The sequence below is a fragment of the Heterodontus francisci genome, chromosome 13, assembly GCF_036365525.1.
Source record: "Heterodontus francisci isolate sHetFra1 chromosome 13, sHetFra1.hap1, whole genome shotgun sequence".
NCBI lineage: Eukaryota > Metazoa > Chordata > Chondrichthyes > Heterodontiformes > Heterodontidae > Heterodontus > Heterodontus francisci.
Genome location: NC_090383.1, coordinates 112,641,007 through 112,661,718, shown reverse-complemented (window position 1 = coordinate 112,661,718; position 20,712 = coordinate 112,641,007). Strand labels below are relative to the sequence as shown.

General features: G+C 44.5%; 1 protein-coding gene across 12 annotated transcripts in view; it reads left to right on the top strand.

The window, feature by feature from the left end:
* fam120b (family with sequence similarity 120 member B) overlaps nucleotides 1-18,367 on the top strand; it is an 88,636-nt gene extending 70,269 nt beyond the window's left edge. For all 12 annotated transcript variants that reach the window (XM_068045454.1, XM_068045460.1, XM_068045453.1 and 9 more), the window contains 2 exons: nucleotides 12,734-12,791; nucleotides 18,164-18,367. In XM_068045454.1, coding sequence (XP_067901555.1) covers nucleotides 12,734-12,791; nucleotides 18,164-18,203 — 98 coding nt within the window. In that variant the 3' untranslated portion in view covers nucleotides 18,204-18,367. The remainder of the gene's footprint in view (nucleotides 1-12,733; nucleotides 12,792-18,163) is intronic.
* Nucleotides 18,368-20,712: the final 2,345 nt, after the last annotated feature.

The following is a 20,712-nucleotide window of genomic DNA, read 5'->3' as shown; positions in this document are numbered from 1 at the left end:
GGTGCAGATTTCACTGTAGGTTGGCACATGTGGAAACTCCTACAGTACTGCATCACATCTTTGTGGAGTTCTGGCTGGTCTGACTGCTGTCTTATGCGGGCTTTGGTTTTTCATATACCGACATGTACAGCTAAAGGCCTGCTCGGGTCTGCAAAAAAAAACCCGACCTGAGCCCGACAGAACCTCATCCAACCTGAGCCCAACCCGGCCTGAGCCCTTCCATTTTTTCCCATGCCAAACCCGAGCTGACCCGACCATCAGTTAACTTACCTTCCATTTTTCACTTTGTTGCTGATCTGCACAAGCTTAAAATAACTAACAAAACCACCTTTCTAGTCCAAAAATTAAATGAACATTGGAGCCACTTACCTGTGATAGAGCGTGTCCGACCCAAGCCCAAATGCCCGACCCGGAAGTGCGACCCGACCTGGAAGTGCGACCCGACCCGAACCCGACACGTCATCGGATCACATCGGGTTTGAGTCAGGTAGCAGGGCTTTATGTACAGCCACTGTAATCTCATGGGCCATTCTTAATATTTCTCTCGGGTACCTCTGCGGCACCACTAACTGGTGAACCAATGTCCACTCCTTGCTCTCAGGTCTGTGAGGAGAACTCCACTTCCTCATCAGTACCTCATTCTTTAAATAGTAGCAATCAGGGACTCCCGCTGCTTCAATTTCAGACTGGACAGCCTGTGCTAACTCTCTCAGTACTGGGTCGGCTCACTGAGCCTCAGCTAGGGAAGATTCATTTAATTCATTCCCTGGGTCCGCTAACTTGACAGAGAAAGTCTCAGACAGACAGACCTAATAGTCATCTGCCTGCAGTGCCAATTCAGTCTCCTCTGGGGGAGCTGGTTTGATCATGGCCTGATTCACTACACATGCAGGGAAACTGCAGGGGACTGTTTTCTGCTGCTGTCCTGTCTCTCTGACCTCCAGTGGTCTCTCTTTCACTACTGGGGAAGCTACCACCTTCTCCCCCTGCTAGATCTTTACCTAGGAGCAGGTTAACCGCGTCCACAGGCAAACTAGGAACAATCCCTACGGTCACTGGTCCCGAAACTAGGTCGCACTCCAGGTGCACCCGATATAAAGGTACAGGTGTACACTGCCCTCCAATACCATTCACCACCATTCTGGTGTTTACTGCACTCTCTGGGGGGAAGGTCAGATCTTTTCCCAGTAAAAGGGATCTGATGGCCCCTGTGTCCTTGAGGATTACTATGGGCTTGCTTGCCCCACTCGAGGGGTATGGGGTTCCTCTCCCTTGAGACACAAAATCCTAATAACCTTCAGGAATCCTATTAAATTTTCCTACACTTGCAACAGTAGGCTTCCTGGGTCTTACTATTACTGCAGTTAAAGCCACAGCTTGTTGTGCTGTGCTTTCCATCAGGGTCCCTTTTCCTTCACTGAGCAGGTGTGTCCTGATTAACCCTACAGGCTTTCCCTGTAGTTTCCAGCAGTCAGCTCTTAGATGACCTGCTTTATTACAATGGAAGCACACAGGTCTCCGGGTCTCACTCCTACATACAGCACCTTCCTTTTTGGCTGGAGGTGGGCCCCCTGTGTCTCCTGCTTTTCTTCCTCTCCCAGGACTGCTTGGGTTTCTATAACCTTCCCACCCTTTGTCCTTTTCCGATTTGTGAGGGTGATTAGGAAAGGTTTTCCCCTGGGGAACCGACTTATAAATGAGAGCAAACTCATCAGCCAGAACTGCGGCTGGCCTGTCTCTATGAACTTTCTGTTCCTCTACATGTGTCTTTATGGAGAGCGGGAGAAAGTTTTTTTAATTCCTCTGGCAAAATTACCTCTCTGATATTTTCATAGCTGGGCTACACTTTAAGAGCCCTCAGTCACTGGTCAAAAGCCAGCTGCTTAGTTCTCTCAAACTCCAGGTAAGTTTGATCAGCTTGCTTTTTGTGAGTTCTAAACTTCTGACGATAGGCTTCTGCTACTAACTGATATGCCCCAAGGATAGCATTTTGTGTCAGTTCATAATTTGATGAACTCTCATCTGGCAACAGGGAATAAACCTCATGGGCTTTTCCTGTTAGCTTGCTTTGTAGCAGGAGAGTCCAATCCTCAGCTGGCCACTTTAACTGCCTTGCGAGTTTTTCAGAAGATACAAAAAATTCTTCCACGTCTCCCTCATTGAATTTTGGAATCAATTGGGAAAGTTTTAACAATTCTGTACCCAGTCCTGAATTACGATCCTCCATATTGGCTGTGCTTTCACTGGGGTTACTCTGCCGCCCCCTAATTAACTCATGCCACCTCAGCTCTCTTTGCATTCCTTCTGCAAGGTTCTCGTTTTTTTTCCTCTCCTCTCTTTTTCTTTTTCCTGTCTCTCTCTCTCTCCCTCTTTCTTCAAATTCAAGTTTCCTCTGTTCCAATTGTAGCTTTGCTAGCAGTACCCTGTTGGAATCTATTTCTAACCCTGTTTCTGCTCCTTCAGATTCAAGGGAAAAATGGTTGGCCACTAGACTTAGGAGTTCAGACATTCTAGCCTTAGCACGTACAGTGATCCCACACTGCTCAGCCATTTTTCTCAACTCCTCCACAGACAGTGCTTTTAACATCCCAAGTTACTTCACCCTGGCTTGGGGAGTTACTGACTTCAGTCGCAGACGTGTTAGTATTCTAGCACACACAACCACAAGAAAACCTGTGTTGAAATCTTTTCTCTTTTTTTGATTGGGATCAATTTAACTTCCCACTTCCAATTTCTCGTTTGTCTGTGGATCAAATCCCGGATGAGCCCCCAAATTTCTGTTATGACCAGGTGAGAAGGGGGTCCAGGGGTCCCCTCTCAGCCTTTGCCTGGTTTAACCGTAACAGGGCTTAATTTTTAAAATGCCATGTTTTAAGCTCGTCCTTCAGTAAATACTTGTTCACTGCTCTCCAATTGTAAAGCAAAGAAATCAACCAGACAGGTTTTCTTAGATTTAAACAAGAAAGGTTGAAGTTTATTAACCTTAAAACTCTAATTCAGTTAAAACGACTACAAATACGCGATGCAACCACGCTAGCATGCATACGCGATAAAGACACACGCAGATAGAGACAGAAAAGTAGAAAGAATAAAGGGGAAAAGTTTGAGGCAATAGCTGGGATTTATTTACGGTCCTTTGAGTTCGATGTAGAGCTTTTGATTGCTGGTAAGTCTTGCCATTTCATTGGGGCCCAGTGAACACTTTAAAACTTGTTTCGAAGTAGGAGTCTTTTCTCTCGAGGTTTAAGTGACTTCAGTAGATCCGGAGATTCATGAGAAAAAGAGCTAGCCAGGAGAGAGGCTCTCCCAAGTTGAGTTGCAATCTCCCAAACTGGTCTGTGAGCAGTTCAAAACCAAACCTGGGCCAGCAGGTTAGTCATGTGACTGGTTGTATTTTAACAAATTCCTGCGTTTGTGGATTCTCCATCTTAGCATTCACCCTGGAATGCTGGCTTTCATACACATTCAATGTCTGGTGATCAAAATCCATTTGGGTTAATTGGATCAGGTAGCAGTTCTATTGTCTCTCTAGACAACTGTATTAGTATGCAAATATTTCCAGCCACTGCTGATCACTTTAAACAATTCATCTCTTCAGTCTAGCAACAGTTTAAAATTAATGTTCATATGACTAAATTAATATACCTCATTCATGACAGATGGGGTCTTCATAGCAACACCTTATAGGAGTCACCAGGAGAAAGGGAGTACTTGGTCATCAGCATCTTGCTAGGATTCCTCTTGGCCTGAGTGAGGAAAGGGAGGAGGACCCGAGGCAAGGTAGAGCAGCACCAACTGCAGGAGAGAAGGACAGGAGGGCGAGTGCCCTTCCTCCCAAGTGCAGGTACAGGATATCTCCTCTGGACCTCCTACACCAGGACCTCAGCATGCTCTCCCTCAGTCCCTGAGCCAACCAGTGCTCTCCACACCTTCAGTGGAAGTAGGTGCATGGAGCCCACTTACATGGCTCCACAAAAATTGCATCGAATCAACATTTGAGTGCTAAAGCTGCAGGTGTCTGTTTAGCACCTCCACACAAGGTCATATTATAGTCATCAGCAAATAGGACCAAAATTGTGTGCTAAATCCAGACTCTCAAGCAGCACATCACCCATTTAGTGCCTGTTTTTACCCTTTGGACAAAATACTCCCCAGTGTTTTTCTCTCTCTCTCCACAGATGCTTCCTGACCTGCTGAGTGTTTCCAGCATGTTTTGTTTTTGTATCTAAATCTGTAAATTTAATTTGATTCTGTACTTTATTTTTAAAGATTTTAAGTGTCATTATGATAGATTAACACAGGTGGTAATTTTTTTAAAATTAAAAACAAACATTACTTTTTTCTTCATGACATTTGGTTTTATTTCACATTTTCAGCTGTTTTATTTCGCTCTTTAGAATTCTTTGATAAATCCTGGGGGAGGTTTCCTACTAACTTGAACTGGAAATGTGACTTCCAGCTTCCAAGAAACATGCATCATCTGTGCCCTGAAATAATTCTGTTAAAAGAGTTTGTGTGGGATGCAGCAACCTTTTGCTGGTGATGCGCACATTGAATTTTTTTCTCTCCATTTTCGGCTAAATTGTAAGCTTTATTTTCTAGCCAACTTTTGAAAAGTCTAAAATAAACACCAGGAAAAGTGCCAGAAAAGCATTTGCATCATCAGTCAATTTTATTGGAGCTGCTCTCATAGAGTCATTTATGGCACAGAAGAAGGCCATTCAGCCCATGAAGTCCAAGCCAGCTCTCCGCAGAGCTTTCAGTCAGTCCCACTCCCCCGCTCGATCCCTGTAGCCCTGCAAGTTTATTTCCTTCAAGTGGCCATCCAATTTTCTTTTGAAGTCATTGATTATCTCCGCTTTCACCACCCTTGTGGGCAGTGTGTTCCAGGTCATTACCACCCGCTGCGTACAAACACTCTTCCTCATATTCCCCCTGATCTCTTGCCCAGAACCTTCACTCTGTGTTCCAAGTCCTTGTGTCATTAGTTAATGGGAATAGCTTTTCCTTGTATATCTTATCTAAGCTTGTCATAATCTTGTATACCTCTATCAAATCTCCCTCCAATCTCCTTTGCTTCAGGGAGAACAACCCAGCTTTTCCACCTTAACCTTGAAACTAAAATCCCCCATCCCTGGAACCATACTGGTAAATCTCCTCTGCACCCTCTCAAGGACCCTCACATCCTTCCTAAAGAGGATGCAATACTCCAGTAGAGGCCTAACCAGAGTTTTATAAAGGTTCAGCATAACTTCCCTGCTTTGGTACTCTGTGCCTCTATTTATGAAGCCCAAGATCCAATATGCTTTACTAACCACTCTCTCAATATATTCTGCCACCTTCAAAGATCGATGCACATGGACCCCCAATCCCACTGTTCCTGCGCACTCTTTAGAGTTGTGCCATTAAGCATATATTGCCTCTCCATATTCCTTCTGCCAAAATGCATCACGTCACACTTATCAGTGTTAAATTCCATCTGCCACCTGTCCTATTGCAGGCGGTTCATATCATCCTCACTGTTTGCCGCACCTCCAAGTTTGGTGTCATTGGCAAAATTTGAAATTCTGCTCTGTATTCCAAGATCCTAGTCATTTTTATATAGCAAAAATAGCAATGATCCCAGCACTGACCCTTGAGGAACACTGCTGTCTACCATCCTCCAGTCTGAAAAACAATCATTTACTACGACTCGCTGTTTTTGTCCTGAAGCCAATTTTTCATCCAATTGGACACTGACCCACCTATTCCATGAGCCTCAATTTTGTTAACCAAACACTTTCTTAAATTCCATAACGATAACATCCACTGCATTCCCATCATTAACCTTCTCTGTTACTTCATCAACAAATTCAATTACATTAATTAGGCATGATCTGCCTTTTACAAATCCATGCTGGCTATCCTTAATTAACTCGAACCTCTCCAAGTGTCTGTTGATTTTTTTTCCCTGATATTTGTTTAACTTTACTCACCACTGATGTTAAACTAACTGGCCTGTCGTTGCTAAGTCTCTCCTTGCACCCTTTCTCAGTTGCCACTTTCCAATCTTCTGGTACCTCCCCCGTATACAGGGAAGATTGGATGATTGTGGCAAGCCCTTCCATTATCTCCATCCACACTTCCTTTCGCAACCTGGGATACAAGCCATCCTGACCAGGTGACTTATGGACCCTAAGCATAACCAGCCTTTTTAGTACCTCCCCCCTTTGAATTTTTACCCTAACCATTGCCTCTAACTCTCTCCGCTTCTACCGATAGTCAGATTCCACTTCCTTAGTGAACACTGGTGCAAAGTACTCATTAAATATTCTAGCCTTGTCCTTGCCTCTAAGTATATATTACCCTCTTTGTTCCTAATAGGCCCCACTCCACCTCTTACTACCCGCTTACTATTTACATGCTGGTAGAAGATATTTGGGTTCCCTTTTATGTTGACTGCCATTCTATTCTCATATTCTCTCTTTGCCAGTCTTATTTTCCTCTTCACCTCCCCTCTAACTTATTGTATTTGGTTTGGTTCTCACTTGAAGAATTACATGACATACATCATACATCCTCTTATTTTTTGTTTCATCATAATCTCTGTTTCCCTCGTTATCCAAGGAGCCCTGTTTTTGGTTCCCTTACCTTTTTCCCTTGTTGGAATGTACGTAAACTGTACCTGAAGCATCTCTTCCTTAAAGATAACCCATTGTTCCATTACAGTTTAGCCTGTCAGTCTTTGCTTCCATTCTACCCTGGCTAGATCCCTTCTCTTTGTGTCGAAATTAGCTCTTTTCCAGTCTAGACGTTTTACCTTATTTCGTTCCTTGTTTTTCTGCAGTACTAGTCTAAACCATACGATACGATGATCGCTCTTACCCAAGTGCACCCCCACAGGCACTTGTCTGCTTGGCTCCCTCATTTCCCAGCACCAGATCCAGCAATGCCTCCTTCCTAGTTGGGCTGAGAACGTACTGATCAAGGAAGTTCTCCTGAACACATTTAAGAAATTACTCCCCCTCCTTACCCTTTACTTTAAAATTATCCCAATCGATATTTGGGTAATTAAAGTCCCCCAATGTCACCACTATATAGTTCTTGCACATCTACGAACATACAAATTAGGAGCAGAAGTAGGCCATACGGCCCCTCCAGCCTGCTTCGCCATTCAATAAGATCATGGCTGATCTGTTTGTGTCCCGAATTCCACACTCCCATCTACCCCCGATAACCTTTGATTCCCTTGCCTAACAAGAATCTATCTACCCCCACCTTAATATTATTCAGTGATCCGCCTCCACCACCTTCTGAGGCAGAGAGTTCCAAAGTCGCACAACCCTCTGACAGAAAAAAATTCTCCTCATCTCTGTCCTAAAAGGGCGACCCCTAATTTTAAAATAGTGCCCCCTAGTCCTGGACTCACCCACAAGAGGAAACATCCTTTCCACATCCACCTTGTCAAGACCGTTCAGGATCTAATGTACTTCTTTGTGATTTCCTTGCAGATTTACTCCTCTATCTGTCTCTCACTATTTGGAGGCCTATAGAATACCCCTAGCAACATGATCATACCCTTTTTGCTTCTCAAATCTAACCAAATGGATTCAGTCCTTGTCCACTCAAGGACATTCTCCCTTTCCAACACTCCAATGTCTTCCCTAATCAGTACTGCCATCCCACCTCCCTTTTTCCCTTCTCTATCTTTTCTGAACACTTTATATCCTTGTATATTAAACGCCCGGTCCTCGCCATTTTTAAGCCATGTTTCTGTTATTGCCACTGCATCATATTCCCATACTGCTATTTGTGTTTGTAGCTCACCAACCTTATTCACCACACTTAGTGCATTTACACACATGCATTGTAATCCTGTCTTTGCATTCCCCGTAGTCCTTCTCAGTCTGCCCCCATCTAATACAGATCTACTCCCGTCTCTAGTACTGTCTAATACTCTCATATTATGCACCTTATTCCACTTTTCTACTTCTGTATGCTATTGCCCATCCCCCTGCCAATTAAGTTTAAACCCTTCCCAACCACACTAGTTAATCTCCCTGCAAAGGACACTGGTCCCAGTCCTGTTGAGGTGCAACCTGTCCCTTTTGAATAGGTACCTTCTGACCCAGAACTGGTCCCAATGCCCCAAGAATCTGAAGCCCTCCCTCCTGCAACTTGCTGCAAGCCATGCATTGATCCTCCCTATCTTCCTATTTCTATTCTCACTAGCACGTGGCACTGGGAGTAATCCAGAGATTACGACCTTCAAGGTCCTACTCTTTAACTTCCTTCCTAGCTCCTGAAATTCTGACTGTAGGACCTCCAATACCTGCCCTTGCTGTGCTGTTGGTACCAACGTATACCACAACTTCTAGCTCACTCCCTACCCCCTGCAGCATATCCTGCACCCTCTCCGTGATGGCCTATCCCTGGCACCAAGGAGGCAACACAGCATGGAGGACTCACAATAATGGTTACAAAATGTCTATAGAGTTATACAGCACAGAAACAGGCCCTTCAGCCCATCATGTCTGTGCCGGCCATCAAGCACCTAACTATTCTAATCCCATTTTCCAGCACTTGGCCCGTAGCCTTGTACGCTATGGTGTTTCAAGTGCTCATCTAAATACTTCTTAAATGTTGTGAGGGTTCCTGCCTTAACCACCTCTTTAGGCAGTGCGTTCCAGATTCCAACCACCCTCTGGGTGAAAGTTTTTTCCTCAAATCCCCTTTAAACCTCCTGCCCCTTACCATAAATCTATGCCCCCTGGTGATTGATACCTCCACTAAGGGAAAAAGTTTCTTCCTATCTATCCTATCGATGCCCCTCATAATTTTGTATACCTCAATCATGTCCCCCCTCAGTCTTCTCTGCTCTAAGGAAAACAACCCTAGCCTTTTCAGTCTCTCTTCATAGCTGAAATGCTCCAACCCAGGCGACATCCTGGTGAATCTCCTCTGCACTCTCTCCAGTGCAATCACATCCTTCCGATAGTGTGGCGACTAGAACTGTACACAGTACTCCAGCTGTGGCCTAACTAGCATTTTATACAGCTCCATCATAACCTCCCTGTTCTTATATTCTGTGCCTCAGCTAATAAAGGTAAGTATCCCATATGCCTTCCTAACCACCTTATCTACCTGTGCTGCTGCCTTCAGTGATCTATGGACAAGCACACCAAGGTCCCTCTGACCTTCTGTACTTCCTAGGGTCCTACCATCCATTGTATATCCCCATGCCTTGTTAGTCCTCCAAAAATGCATCACCTCACACTTCTCAGGATTAAATTCCATTTGCCACTGTTCTGCCCATCTTACCAGCCCATCTATATCATCCTGTAATCTAAGGCTTTCCTCCTCACTATTTACGACACCACCAATTTTCGTGTCATCTGCGAACTTACTGATCATACCTCCTATATTCACATCTAAATCATTAATGTACACTACAAACAGCAAGGGTTCCAGAACCGATCCCTGTGATACACCACTGGTCACAGGCTTCCACTCGCAAAAACAGCCCTCGACCATTACCCTCTGCTTCCTGCCACTAAGCCAATTTTGGATCCAATTTGCCAAATTGCCCTGGATCCCATGGGCTCTTACCTTCTTAACCAATCTCCCATGCGGTACCTTATCAAAAGCCTTACTGAAGGCCATGTAGACTACATCAACTGCTTTACCCTTATCTACACACCTCGTCACCTCCTCAAAAAATTCAATCAAGTTAGTTAGACACGATCTCCCCCTAACAAAGCCATGCTAACTATCCCTGATTAATCCCTGCCTCTCCAAGTGGAGATTAATCCTGTCCCTCAGAATTTTTTCTAATAGTTTCTCAACCACTGATGTTAGACTCACCGGCCTGTAATTACCTGGTTTATCCCTGCTACCCTTCTTGAATAATGATACCACATTCGCTGTCCTCCAGTCCTCTGGTACCTGTCCTGTGGCCAGAGAGGATTTGAAAATTTGTGTCAGAGCCTCTGCTATTTCCTCCCTTGCCTCACATAACATGGGATACATCTCATCCGGGCCTGGGGATTTATCCACTTTTAAGCCTGCTGAAACAGCTAATATTTCCTCCCTTTCAATGCTACTATGTTCAAGTATATCACAGTCCCCCTCCCTGATCTCTACACCTACATCGTCCTTCTCCATAGTGAGCACAGATAAAAAGTAATCATTTAAAACCTCACCTATGTTCTCCGGCTCCACACACTGATTGCCACTTTGGTCCCTCGTGGGCCCTGCTCTTTCCCTGGTTATCCTCTTGCCCTTAATATACTTATAAAACGTCTTAGGATTTTCCTTTATCTTGCCTGCCAGTGTTTTTTCATGTCCCCTCTTTGCTCTCCTAATTACTTTTTAAGTACCCCCCCCCCCCCTACACTTTCTCTACTCCTCTAATGTCTCCGCTGTTTTCAGCACTCTGAATCTGCCATAAGCCTCCTTTTTTTCCCTGATCCAATCCTCTATATCCTTTGACATCCAGGGTTCCCTGGACTTGTTGGTCCTACCCTTCACCTTAACGGGTACATGTTGGCTCTGAACTCTCACTATTTCCTCTTTGAATGACTCCCACTGGTCTGATGTAGACTTTACTACGAGTAGCTGCTCCCAGTCCACTTTGGCCAGATCCTGTTTTATCATATTGAAATCGGCCTTCTCCCAATTCATTACCTTTATTTCCGGCCCGTCTTTGTCCTTTTCCATAACTACTTTAAATCTTCGAGTTATGGTCACTGTCCCCAAAATGCTCCCCCACTGACACTTCTGCCACTTGTCCAGCTTCATTCCCTAGGATTAGATCCAGTACTACCCTTTCTCTTGCAGGACTTTCTATGTACTGGCTCAAAAAGCTCTCCTGTATACTTTTTAAGAATTCCGCCCCCTTTAAGCCATTTGCACCAAGACTATCCCAGTTGATAGTAGGGAAGTTGAAATCCCCTACTATTATTACCCTATTTTTTTTACACCTCTCTGAGATTTGCCTACATATCTGATCCTCTATCTCTTCCTGACTGTTCGGAGGCCTGTAGTACACACCCAACCAAGTTATTACCCCCTTTTTGTCTTTAAGTTCTACCCATATGGCCGCATTTGAGGAACCTTCTAAGATATAATCCCTCCATACTGCTGTAATTGACTCCTTGATCAACAGTGCAATGCCACCTCCTCTTTTATCACCTCCGCTGTCACACCTGAAGATTCTATACCATGGAATATTGAGCTGCCAGTCCTGTCCCTCCCTCAACCATGTCTCTGTGATAGCAATAATATCACAGTCACATGTGCTAATCAATGCCTTCAATTCATTACTAGTACTGCCTTACTAGTAAGACTCCTTGCGTTAAAATAGATGCAATCCAGCCTTGCATTTTTCACTTGTGCCTTAACAGGTCTATATTTGCTCTGCCTTCCAGACTGACTCAGTTTCTCTTCTATATTTGACTGTGCATCACCCCCTACTGTACCTCTACTCTGTATCCCATCTCCCTGCCAAATTAGTTTAAACCCCCACCCCACCCCCCCAACAGCACTAGCAAACCTCCCAGCAAGGATGTTGGTCCCGTTCCGTTTCAGGTGCAACCTGTCCAACTTGTACAGGTCCCACCTTTGCCAGAAACAGACCCAGTGATCCGGGAAACTAAAGCACTCCCTCCTGCACCATCTCCTCAGCCATGTATTCATCTGCTATCTATCTATATATATATATCTGTCTATCTGTCCCCTGACTATTGAATCACCTTTGACAACACATTTCTGCTGCTCTCTCCTTGCCCATTCGTACCATGGTCTTGTCTGCACTCCTTCAAGGTGTCGTCACTCACAGCAATCTCCAAAACACACATCCCAAAGACTCTTGCACTTCCTGCCTCTTCCTACTGTTCCAGATGGCCACGCATCTACTATCCTGAATTCTCACTGCCTGTGGGGTGACTACCTCCTGGAATGTATGATCCAGGAAACTCTCCTGCTCCCTGATGCTCAGCTGTGATTCCAGCTGCCCCTCAAGCTTGGAAATTCTGAGCAGCTGGAGACACTGCCTACGTACGTGGTCGCCCAAGACACAGGAAGTGTCCTGAAGTTCCCAAATGGTGCAGGAATTGCAAGCAACAAGTCGCAGCTGCTCATCCATGATCTAAACAAAACCCTTCTATTCCCTTTTTAAACAAAGCAATCTACTTAGTACCCTGTTTAAACTATCAATTTTAATTACTACCTCTAGTCCTGCTCTGTGCTTATACACTTATTACAATACTTACGGTTACACTAACCCAATTGAATATTTTTAATTTCCCAGCTCCTAATTTGAACCAATACCCTCCCCTGGTCTCTCTCTCTCTGCCGCACCACTCTTTTCAACTCCCCGCTGGTTGATCAGTCTCTCTTTCTATATGATAAATTATAAAATTCATCTTAGTTTTTAATTTTTATACTAATGAATCGATCAAGTCTTACTTTATATTTGATTAATTTAGATTAAATTAAAAGCTTACTGGTATACTCACCCTGACAGGCTTTCTGTTTTCCCACGCTCTGTTGATTCAAGTCGTAAAAAGCTCACTCTATTTAATCGTCTGTAAACTGCTATGGGAACGTCCTGAGGTCGTGAGAGGCACTATCTAACTGCAAGTCTTTTCTTTTGTGGCGATTGACTAAAGAGATTTAAGAAGCAGTAGGTACTACTGACGGGAATCGGGCACACTCACTGTTGAATTTTATGCAAACTGTTCATTTATCTCAGGTAGAGGACCTCATTCAAGACCAGGACCCCATAACAGGAGACCACAGCTCGCTCCGCGGTAAGTGAAAGCAGTTTCTACTTTAAAGTGATGCTCTCTTTCTGTAAGGTTCTGTGATTCTATTCTATAACAGTGTACAAGTTAGTAAATTGCGTGGATATGCCGAATCCAGGGGGAAAAGCTGTGTTAGGATAGTAGAAGGAGGAGACGTGGATCAAAACTGGTAAAAGGACAGTTCAGAGCACATGTCAGAAGAACTTCACGTAAAGAGTGATCAACACTCGGAATGGTACTTTGGGTAGGGTGTTGGAGGTGAATGACTTAGAGTCATTCACAGGTCAAGACACTACGACAGAGGAAATGTAGATCATCTGGATGGATGAGCTAAGATGCGGTGAATGGCCCCTCTCACTAAGTCTATTTTGTGACATTCAGAGTGTCACTTATTATATACATTCATAGATGGGATGTGAAGTTCAGGCCATGAGTTAAATGCTCCAATCCCATCTTACATTTAATAAATATCTTTCTTGTACACTCTTTTGTAGTATTAATTAGTGTTATTTATATTTATCTGGGACTTTTCAAAGTGTCCACTTTATAAGAAGAGAATATGCCCTTGATGGCTCAGCAAGTTTATCCAATGAGTAGCTGAGGCACACACACCAGGAAGGTCCGAGGTTCAATCCCCCACTCACTGCTGAGTTAGGTGATCTTAGCTGAGCTGGCATTAAGGATGCTACAATGGACCCAGCGCCCTGGATTTGGAAGTGGAGAGTCAACCAGGGTTCTCAATTCTGATCACTATTTGATGATCCCTACTGGATGTGTCGGCATGTAGCTACAGAATCAGAGTGAGGTACTAGAGAATGACTGTGCAAACATATCCATAAACAAGGAATAACTTGGTTCAGGAGAGAAAGGGAGAGAATTGGCAAGAAAAATAGAGAAATTAGAGTACACAACAGGAAAGGATGGGTTATGAGAAGTATACTACAGATATTTCGGCACTGTAATGCTTTTTTTATTTATTTTTCATACCTCCCCTCCCATAATATATTGTGGTTTATACAAAACCCTTTACATCTATTAACCAGTCTGTGTGTTAGAAAAGATTTTCCTAGGTCTGATCCCAGATGCACAAGATCAACTTGGCACAGCTAATATTGGAAAATCAAGCAGGTCGGAGTGTACTCCTGTAATGGAACCCGCCCAGTTTTCCTCTGTATGGCTCAGTACCAAATGAAATCTTTTAATATTTTGTCACATAAATAGTTTGGATAATCACGTTGAGCAGTCTTACAGATGTCTACAGGTGATGTGAACTGACCTCAGATCATATAATCACCCTCAGAAGGGTTCAGAGATAATTCCGGGCAGCAAGAGTTTAAATTTGGTGGAAAGATTAAGGAAAGTGGAGCTTGTTTTCTTCTGAAAAGAGAAAGGCGATCTAATTAAAAACCCACCACTGACTCATTGAGGAGAGCATTTAAGAAGGAAGGCTCTGTAATGAACACTTGGCGTAATGAATTCTCTTTCCCAAAAAGATGTGGGTCCTGGGACAGCTGGAGGTTTTGAGACTGAGATCAATAGATTTTTGATGGGTGGGGATATCAAGGGATATGGAGAAAATTCATTTAAACAGATCTGAGGTGCACAATCATAGAGTCATATAGTCGTACAGCATAGAAACAGGCCCTTCGGCCCACCACGTCCATGCCAACCATAATGCCTATCTATACTAATCCCACCTGCCTGCATTAATTCCATATCCCTCTATGCCTTGCTCATTCAAGTACCTGTCCAGATGCCTCTTAAATGTCGCTACTGTTCCTGCCTCCACCACCACCTCAGGCAGCTCATTCCAGATACCCACTATTCTTAGTGTGAAAAATTTACCCCTTTGATCCCCTTTAAACCTTCTCCCTCTCACCTTAAATCTATGCCCTCTAGTTTTAGTCACCCCTACCATGGGAAACAGACTCTGGCTATCTACCCTATCTATGCCTCTCATAATTTTATATACTTCTATCATATCGCCTCTCAGCCTCCTTCCCTCCAGGGAAAACAGACCCAGCCTATCCAATCTCTCTTTATAACTCAAGCCCTCCAAACCAGGCAACATCCTTTTGAATCTTTTCTGCACTCTCTCTAGCTTAATCACATCTTTCCTGTAGTGCGGCGACCAGAACTGCACACAGTACTCCAAATGCGGCCTAACCAACATAATGTACAACTGTAACATGACGTCCCAACTCTTGTACTCAATGCCTCGGCTGATGAAGGCAAGCATGCCATACGCCTTCTTCACCACCCTGTCTACCTGTGTTGCCACTTTCAGGGAACTATGTACTTACACCCCAAGGTCTCTCTGCTCAACAACACTCCCCAGGGCCCTGCCTTTCACTGTATATGTCCTGCCCTGGTTTAACTTCCCAAAATGCTTCACACTTGTCTGCGTTAAATTCCATTTGCCACTCCCTTGCCCACTTTCCCAGTTGATCTATATCCTGTTGTAACCTTAGACAACCTCCTTCACTGTCCACTATTCCACCAATTTTGGTGTCATCTGCAAACTTACTACATGCCCCCTACATTCACATCCAAGTCATTAATATATAGGACAAACAGCAGAGGGCCCAGCACCGATCCCTGCGGCACACCACTGGTCACCGGCCTCCAATCTGAAAAACAACCCTCCACTACCACCCTCTGCCTCCTATCACCAAGCCAATTTTGTACCCAATTTGCTAGCTCACCCTGGATCCCATGTGTTCGAACCTTCTGGACCATTCTACCATGCAGGACCTTGTCAAAGGCCTTGCTCAAGTCCATGTCGACAACGTCCATTGCCCTGCCCTCGTCAATCCTCTTGGTCACCTCCTCGAAAAACTCAATCAATCAATCAGCCATGATCTGCTTAAATAGTGGAGCAAGCTCAATGTGTTGAATGGTCCCCGACTGTTTCTAATGTTCATTGATTGTAGTTCCACGGTGCTGCACATGGTACCAATAGAATCACTGGAGATGAACCGTGGAATCCTCTGGCACTCGTCTCTGAAGGTGCTGAGGGAGTGTGGTTGGCTTTGGGAGAGTATTGTTGAGCTCAGTGGCAGGTTCAACGTCGGGATTCCCAGACAGTAGCATGGGGAATGCTGCCAACCAGCAGAGCAGCTAGTGGATCAGTGTGTTCTGCCAGCAGAACCAGCAGAGGTGTGCGCTGCTGGAGAGGAGTGAGGTGGGTGAACGGGAGAGACACAGCACTCAAAAGTTTTCAGAGCAGCTATTGGCAGTGGACAAGGGGCTCTTGCCAATGTCCATCATCCACCAGAGGCATTCCTCTTCCCAACTACTCTTTGTGGTTGCAATTTCCACATTCTAACCACTCTCTGTGTAAAGAAATTTCTCCTGGTTTCTCGATTGGATTTATTGCTGATTATTTAATCTTTATGACCCCTTCATATTTATATTTATATCCTCCATCGGCATTGTGAAAGAGTAAACGTCGGAGAAGCTCATTGTAAAGTACAGCCAGCAGAAAATTCATGCTGCATTTTGTAACTGATTCTCCAGTGAAAAGGCAGTTTTAGCCGCACTGTTCATATCTTTCACATGGTTGTGATTATGGACGTGCCTTACAGGCCATTCACATGTTTGGAATTCTCTGCTCTTGATTGTCAAAAGTGGAATCTCTTTCCAAGAGATTTGCAGCTCTCATCTTTGGCATTGCCTACGTGGAGTCACTTTTAGAATTACCCTAGGTCTGTCTGTGTGGTATAGTTGATCAAGTAACTCACTGGCACTACGATCAAACTGGACTTGTAGTAAGATGAGCAGAATTTGTTCTGAAATCTCGGGAGCAATTTGATTGATGGTCTTTGACGTCAGTGGGAAAGAAAATCATGCATGGTGTCGAGTGGCCAGGCAGCTCATCATGTTCTACTGGCAAAGACAATTGCATGACCGTTATCTCTGTTACTGTGACGATCCGCACACAGGCCATTAAATGTGACGGTTCAGGGCTAGGGGACTGCTCACCCACCATTAAGCTCCCATACGGAGTATTCAGATATCCCTCCATGGATTTTAACTTCAGTAATATGTTCAAGATGGCATTGAGCATAGAGTGTAGTAGATTCTTCCCAAGGACAAGAATCTGGATCTGTGTAAAAACTTGACCTTGGGCAAGTTAGTGCTCATCCTTGTATGAAACTGGCTTATTGAGGAATACATTTTGCTTCACTGCTTCTTATACCTGCCTCCCCTCCAGGAATTCGCCAGTATCTTCATGGCTCTTTCCCAACTCCAATAAACTTATCCTTCAGTCTGAGTGTCCCTGGTGTTAAAGCAAACTCGCACACGCAAGAAACCAAAGTCTTGACTCCTGTGGTGTTACTCCGTGTATGAATCCAAGGGCACGTGTTGCTCATATTCGACTCATGCTTTGCCTAGAAGAACATCATCAATTCGAAGCACCAGATCAGCTATCTCTATATGATTTCATTGTTTCACGTGAAGCTTTCTCTGCCTGTTTGCTTCATTCCTCCTCTCCCTGTTGCAGTATGGCTCCCCAAATACTCTTCCTCTCGTACCTAACCCAAGTCATTGTTCTTCATCTTTAAGTCTAGAGAGTGCGTATCAGCTGGCGTTGTGACTGCAGGGTGCACACCAAAGCCTAGTCTTGGCTTCACCCCACATTCATACATGCGCAATGGTCACTGGATAACTATAGGAACAGGAATCCTGTTTCAAATGTTCCTCTACCCCCCCCCACCACCTCCCCAGTGCCCCAACCCGAGGCCTCCTAGGTCAGTTAACACAAACTGGGGATCCAAGCTGGGGACCCTCTGGATTGTAGAGCTCAGCTGCAAGGCACATTTACCAACTGGTGTCAATGCTTTGAACCTTCCTTGCTGGATGCAGATCCTGTGCATTAATATCAAAGCTGTAACCACCCCCTCTCCACCTCACCATGAGAAGAGAGCTGAGGGATTTAAAAAAATAATTTGAGTTTGGCACTTATGATTTCCACGAGTGTACACCTTAGTAGAGAAGCTCTGTCTTTTGTCAACACTCAGTAATGATGCAGTTTATGTTGATGGCACTCTGTCACTTACATCTAATATTGTGTTCAATATCTGCTGTGTCCCGCAAAGCCCTCCTCACACCCATACAAGCCCCTACAAGGGTCGCCCTTCATGATCTTGTGGCCATGCCTACAGGTTGGTGTCAGAGCTCATCAGCTAATTAATGCTGGTGTCCACAGCGTTGACAGAATCAAAGGGCTTTTCCTAATATTTTGAAGTAGATGAATAATGAACATGCATTGAGGTAACCTTGTGTAAAATAACTCACATAATCACATCTGTGTTTTTCCAAGATCTTTCTGTTTAAATTGCTAACCATTATTTTGTGTTTAATTTTTTTTTTAGGTGGTCTGAATTTCCAGGTTCTCATTCTGGCTGGAATTAGTTGGATTGTGGAATCTTAAAGGGTAAAAAATGCCATTTGATCTGAAGGAAGTTGCAGCATTGATTTCTGTTTGTTCAATAGATAATTAGGATGTTTCCGGTAATTTATTGACTTTGCAATTGTACACATCTAGCAGAATATTAAATATGATTTACAAAACATAATACTGGCTTTGCCGATTATTAACGCAGGTTTATCCATAGAGCCCGTACTGTCAGGAAGATCCTAGGTTTGACTCCCAGTTAGTTCAGGATGCAAATAACTTCAACACCCCTACAACTGCCAGGGGAAAATCGGCCAAGATTGACGGTCTCAATAGCTATCTAGTGACCCCTGCTGGGAAAGTGTGTATTTGAACATTTAGAATGTAATGGGTTTCACTGTGATGCCCCACATGGTAGAATAGGACCCCCTCTCCCCTTCCCCACCCCATAACTCACTGTTAGGGTTTGTAGATAAATGGTAACTGCTTGGGCAAGATACCACAGGGAAGGAATTCCAGCAATGGGGGTCTGGACGGCTGAAGGCATGGCCGCCAATGGTGAATCAAAGCAAGTGGGAGGTGCACAAGGTCAGCGCTGGAGTAACACAGTGTTCTTGGAGGATGGTAGGGCTGGTCAGAGAGTTACAGAATTAGGAACGGTCAAGGCCATGAAGGGATTTGAACCAGAAACGATGAAAATTTTAAATTGGGGGACCAGGTTAATACCAGTGTAGGTCAGCAAGCTGAGAATTAGTATAATATATTAATAATGCAGTCTGGCTCATTAGGCCCAGTTCTGCGATTGCTCACCTGTGATGTTTGTGGGTGGACTGAGTGACCCAGACAGATTCTGCAGAGTCAACTAATGTGAATAATTTGACAAAGCACTGAGTCACTTTGGTCAGGGAACAGAGATTCCAAAAATGCATCAACTCTTAAAGCGCTGCTGCACAACTTTGGGTGGAACCTGTCCGGCGGGGGTGAAAGAGGCTGCGGGAGCTGCAAGGATGGCCTCATTTACTGAAGGGAGCTTGGAGGTCCTGATAGAGGAGGTGGCAGGAGGAATGGGGCCGATTGTGGGGCAGAGGGGAACCCTCCATAATGAACCACTACGCAACAGGCATGGGGGGAGTGTGATAATCCAACTGGCACCAAGCAAGATAAAGGAGGTTAACTCTGTGCCTCGGCAAAACCATTCTGATCCTGGGCCACAGAGAGTGGTAAGAACGTGGAGCTCGCTACCGCATCGGATAGTTGAAGCAAATAGAATAGATGCACTTAAGGGCATGTTTGGGGGAGAAAGGAATAGAGGATATGGTGATTGGGTTAGATGAAGTGTGGTGAGAGGAGGTTCATGTGGAGCATAAATACTGGCAGAGACCAGTCGGGCCGAATGGCCTCTTTCTGGGATGTAAATTCTATTTTCCTGGGTCCCAAGTCTGGTTGTCAGAGGCTTGGAAAATGTGTGGAGAATTCCTCAGTCCCAGAGTGGCTTTCCGATTCAGTTTGAATGCTGCTGGCTTGGCATGAGGTTAATAGCTTTTTGCTTGAGTGTTTGACTGGGATTTGAAACGTGGAAATCTAATGGATAATTTGGTGCAACTATTTCAATGCGGAAAAGAAAACTATGGCAGCAGCATTCCATATTAGTATAAACATGTTTGTCAAACTTGTTTCAGGACAAAAAGAAAATGAGAGAACAAATATGGTCAATATGTGCAGTACAGGGTCTGTATTTGGCACTGGGAGTATATCTGCCGACATCAGATGATATATATCTAACTGGCTAGGTCCCCTATTGGGGATGTGCAGCAGCCCAGGGATAGTTCATTTCCTGTGGGACTGGCCAAAATTTCTGGATGGAAATTGCAAATCAAATTTAATCTTGAGCAGAAGCCTCAATTCCTTGAACTGCACCTATAATTATTTTAGGTGACGTCCCACTCTTGTAGCTCAGCCAGGGTTCTTGCTCACGAATGCTATCCAGCCACGTCTGCTGCAAAGTCCGCCTGTCAGGGATGCTGGCTGAGGACGGGATGGGGTTTGGCTGCGGGGAATGGAGGGCGGGAGGAGTTGAGCCAACAGAATGGGCTTACACATGCAGAATATGCCCAGTGGGCCTTGTCTGGGAGGCTGGCGATGTGCACGGGACAGCGTCATCTTTAAGAGGGAGAGTTGATAAAACTGGAAAAACCAATGACAAGATGCTGTATTTTTTTTTTTAAAAGAGGCAAACATGAAGGTGAATTAAACAGCAGAGGTGCCAGCATCTGAGTAATATTACAAGTAAAACATAGAAGCAAAAAGAGTGAGACTGATTGTAATCTCATTTATTGTGCATTTATGGCAATAACTTGATAAAGATTGAAGTGGGTGATGGTAGAAATTGGGTTAATTGTGCAGATGTTGGACCCCCTGCTAAATTCATGGAACTCATTCTTGTAAGCGTTCCGGGTAGTCTCCTAAAACAGACCCCTTGAGTCTGGTAATTTGGGGCCTTAAAGCCTGCTGAAGGACCGCTGTGTG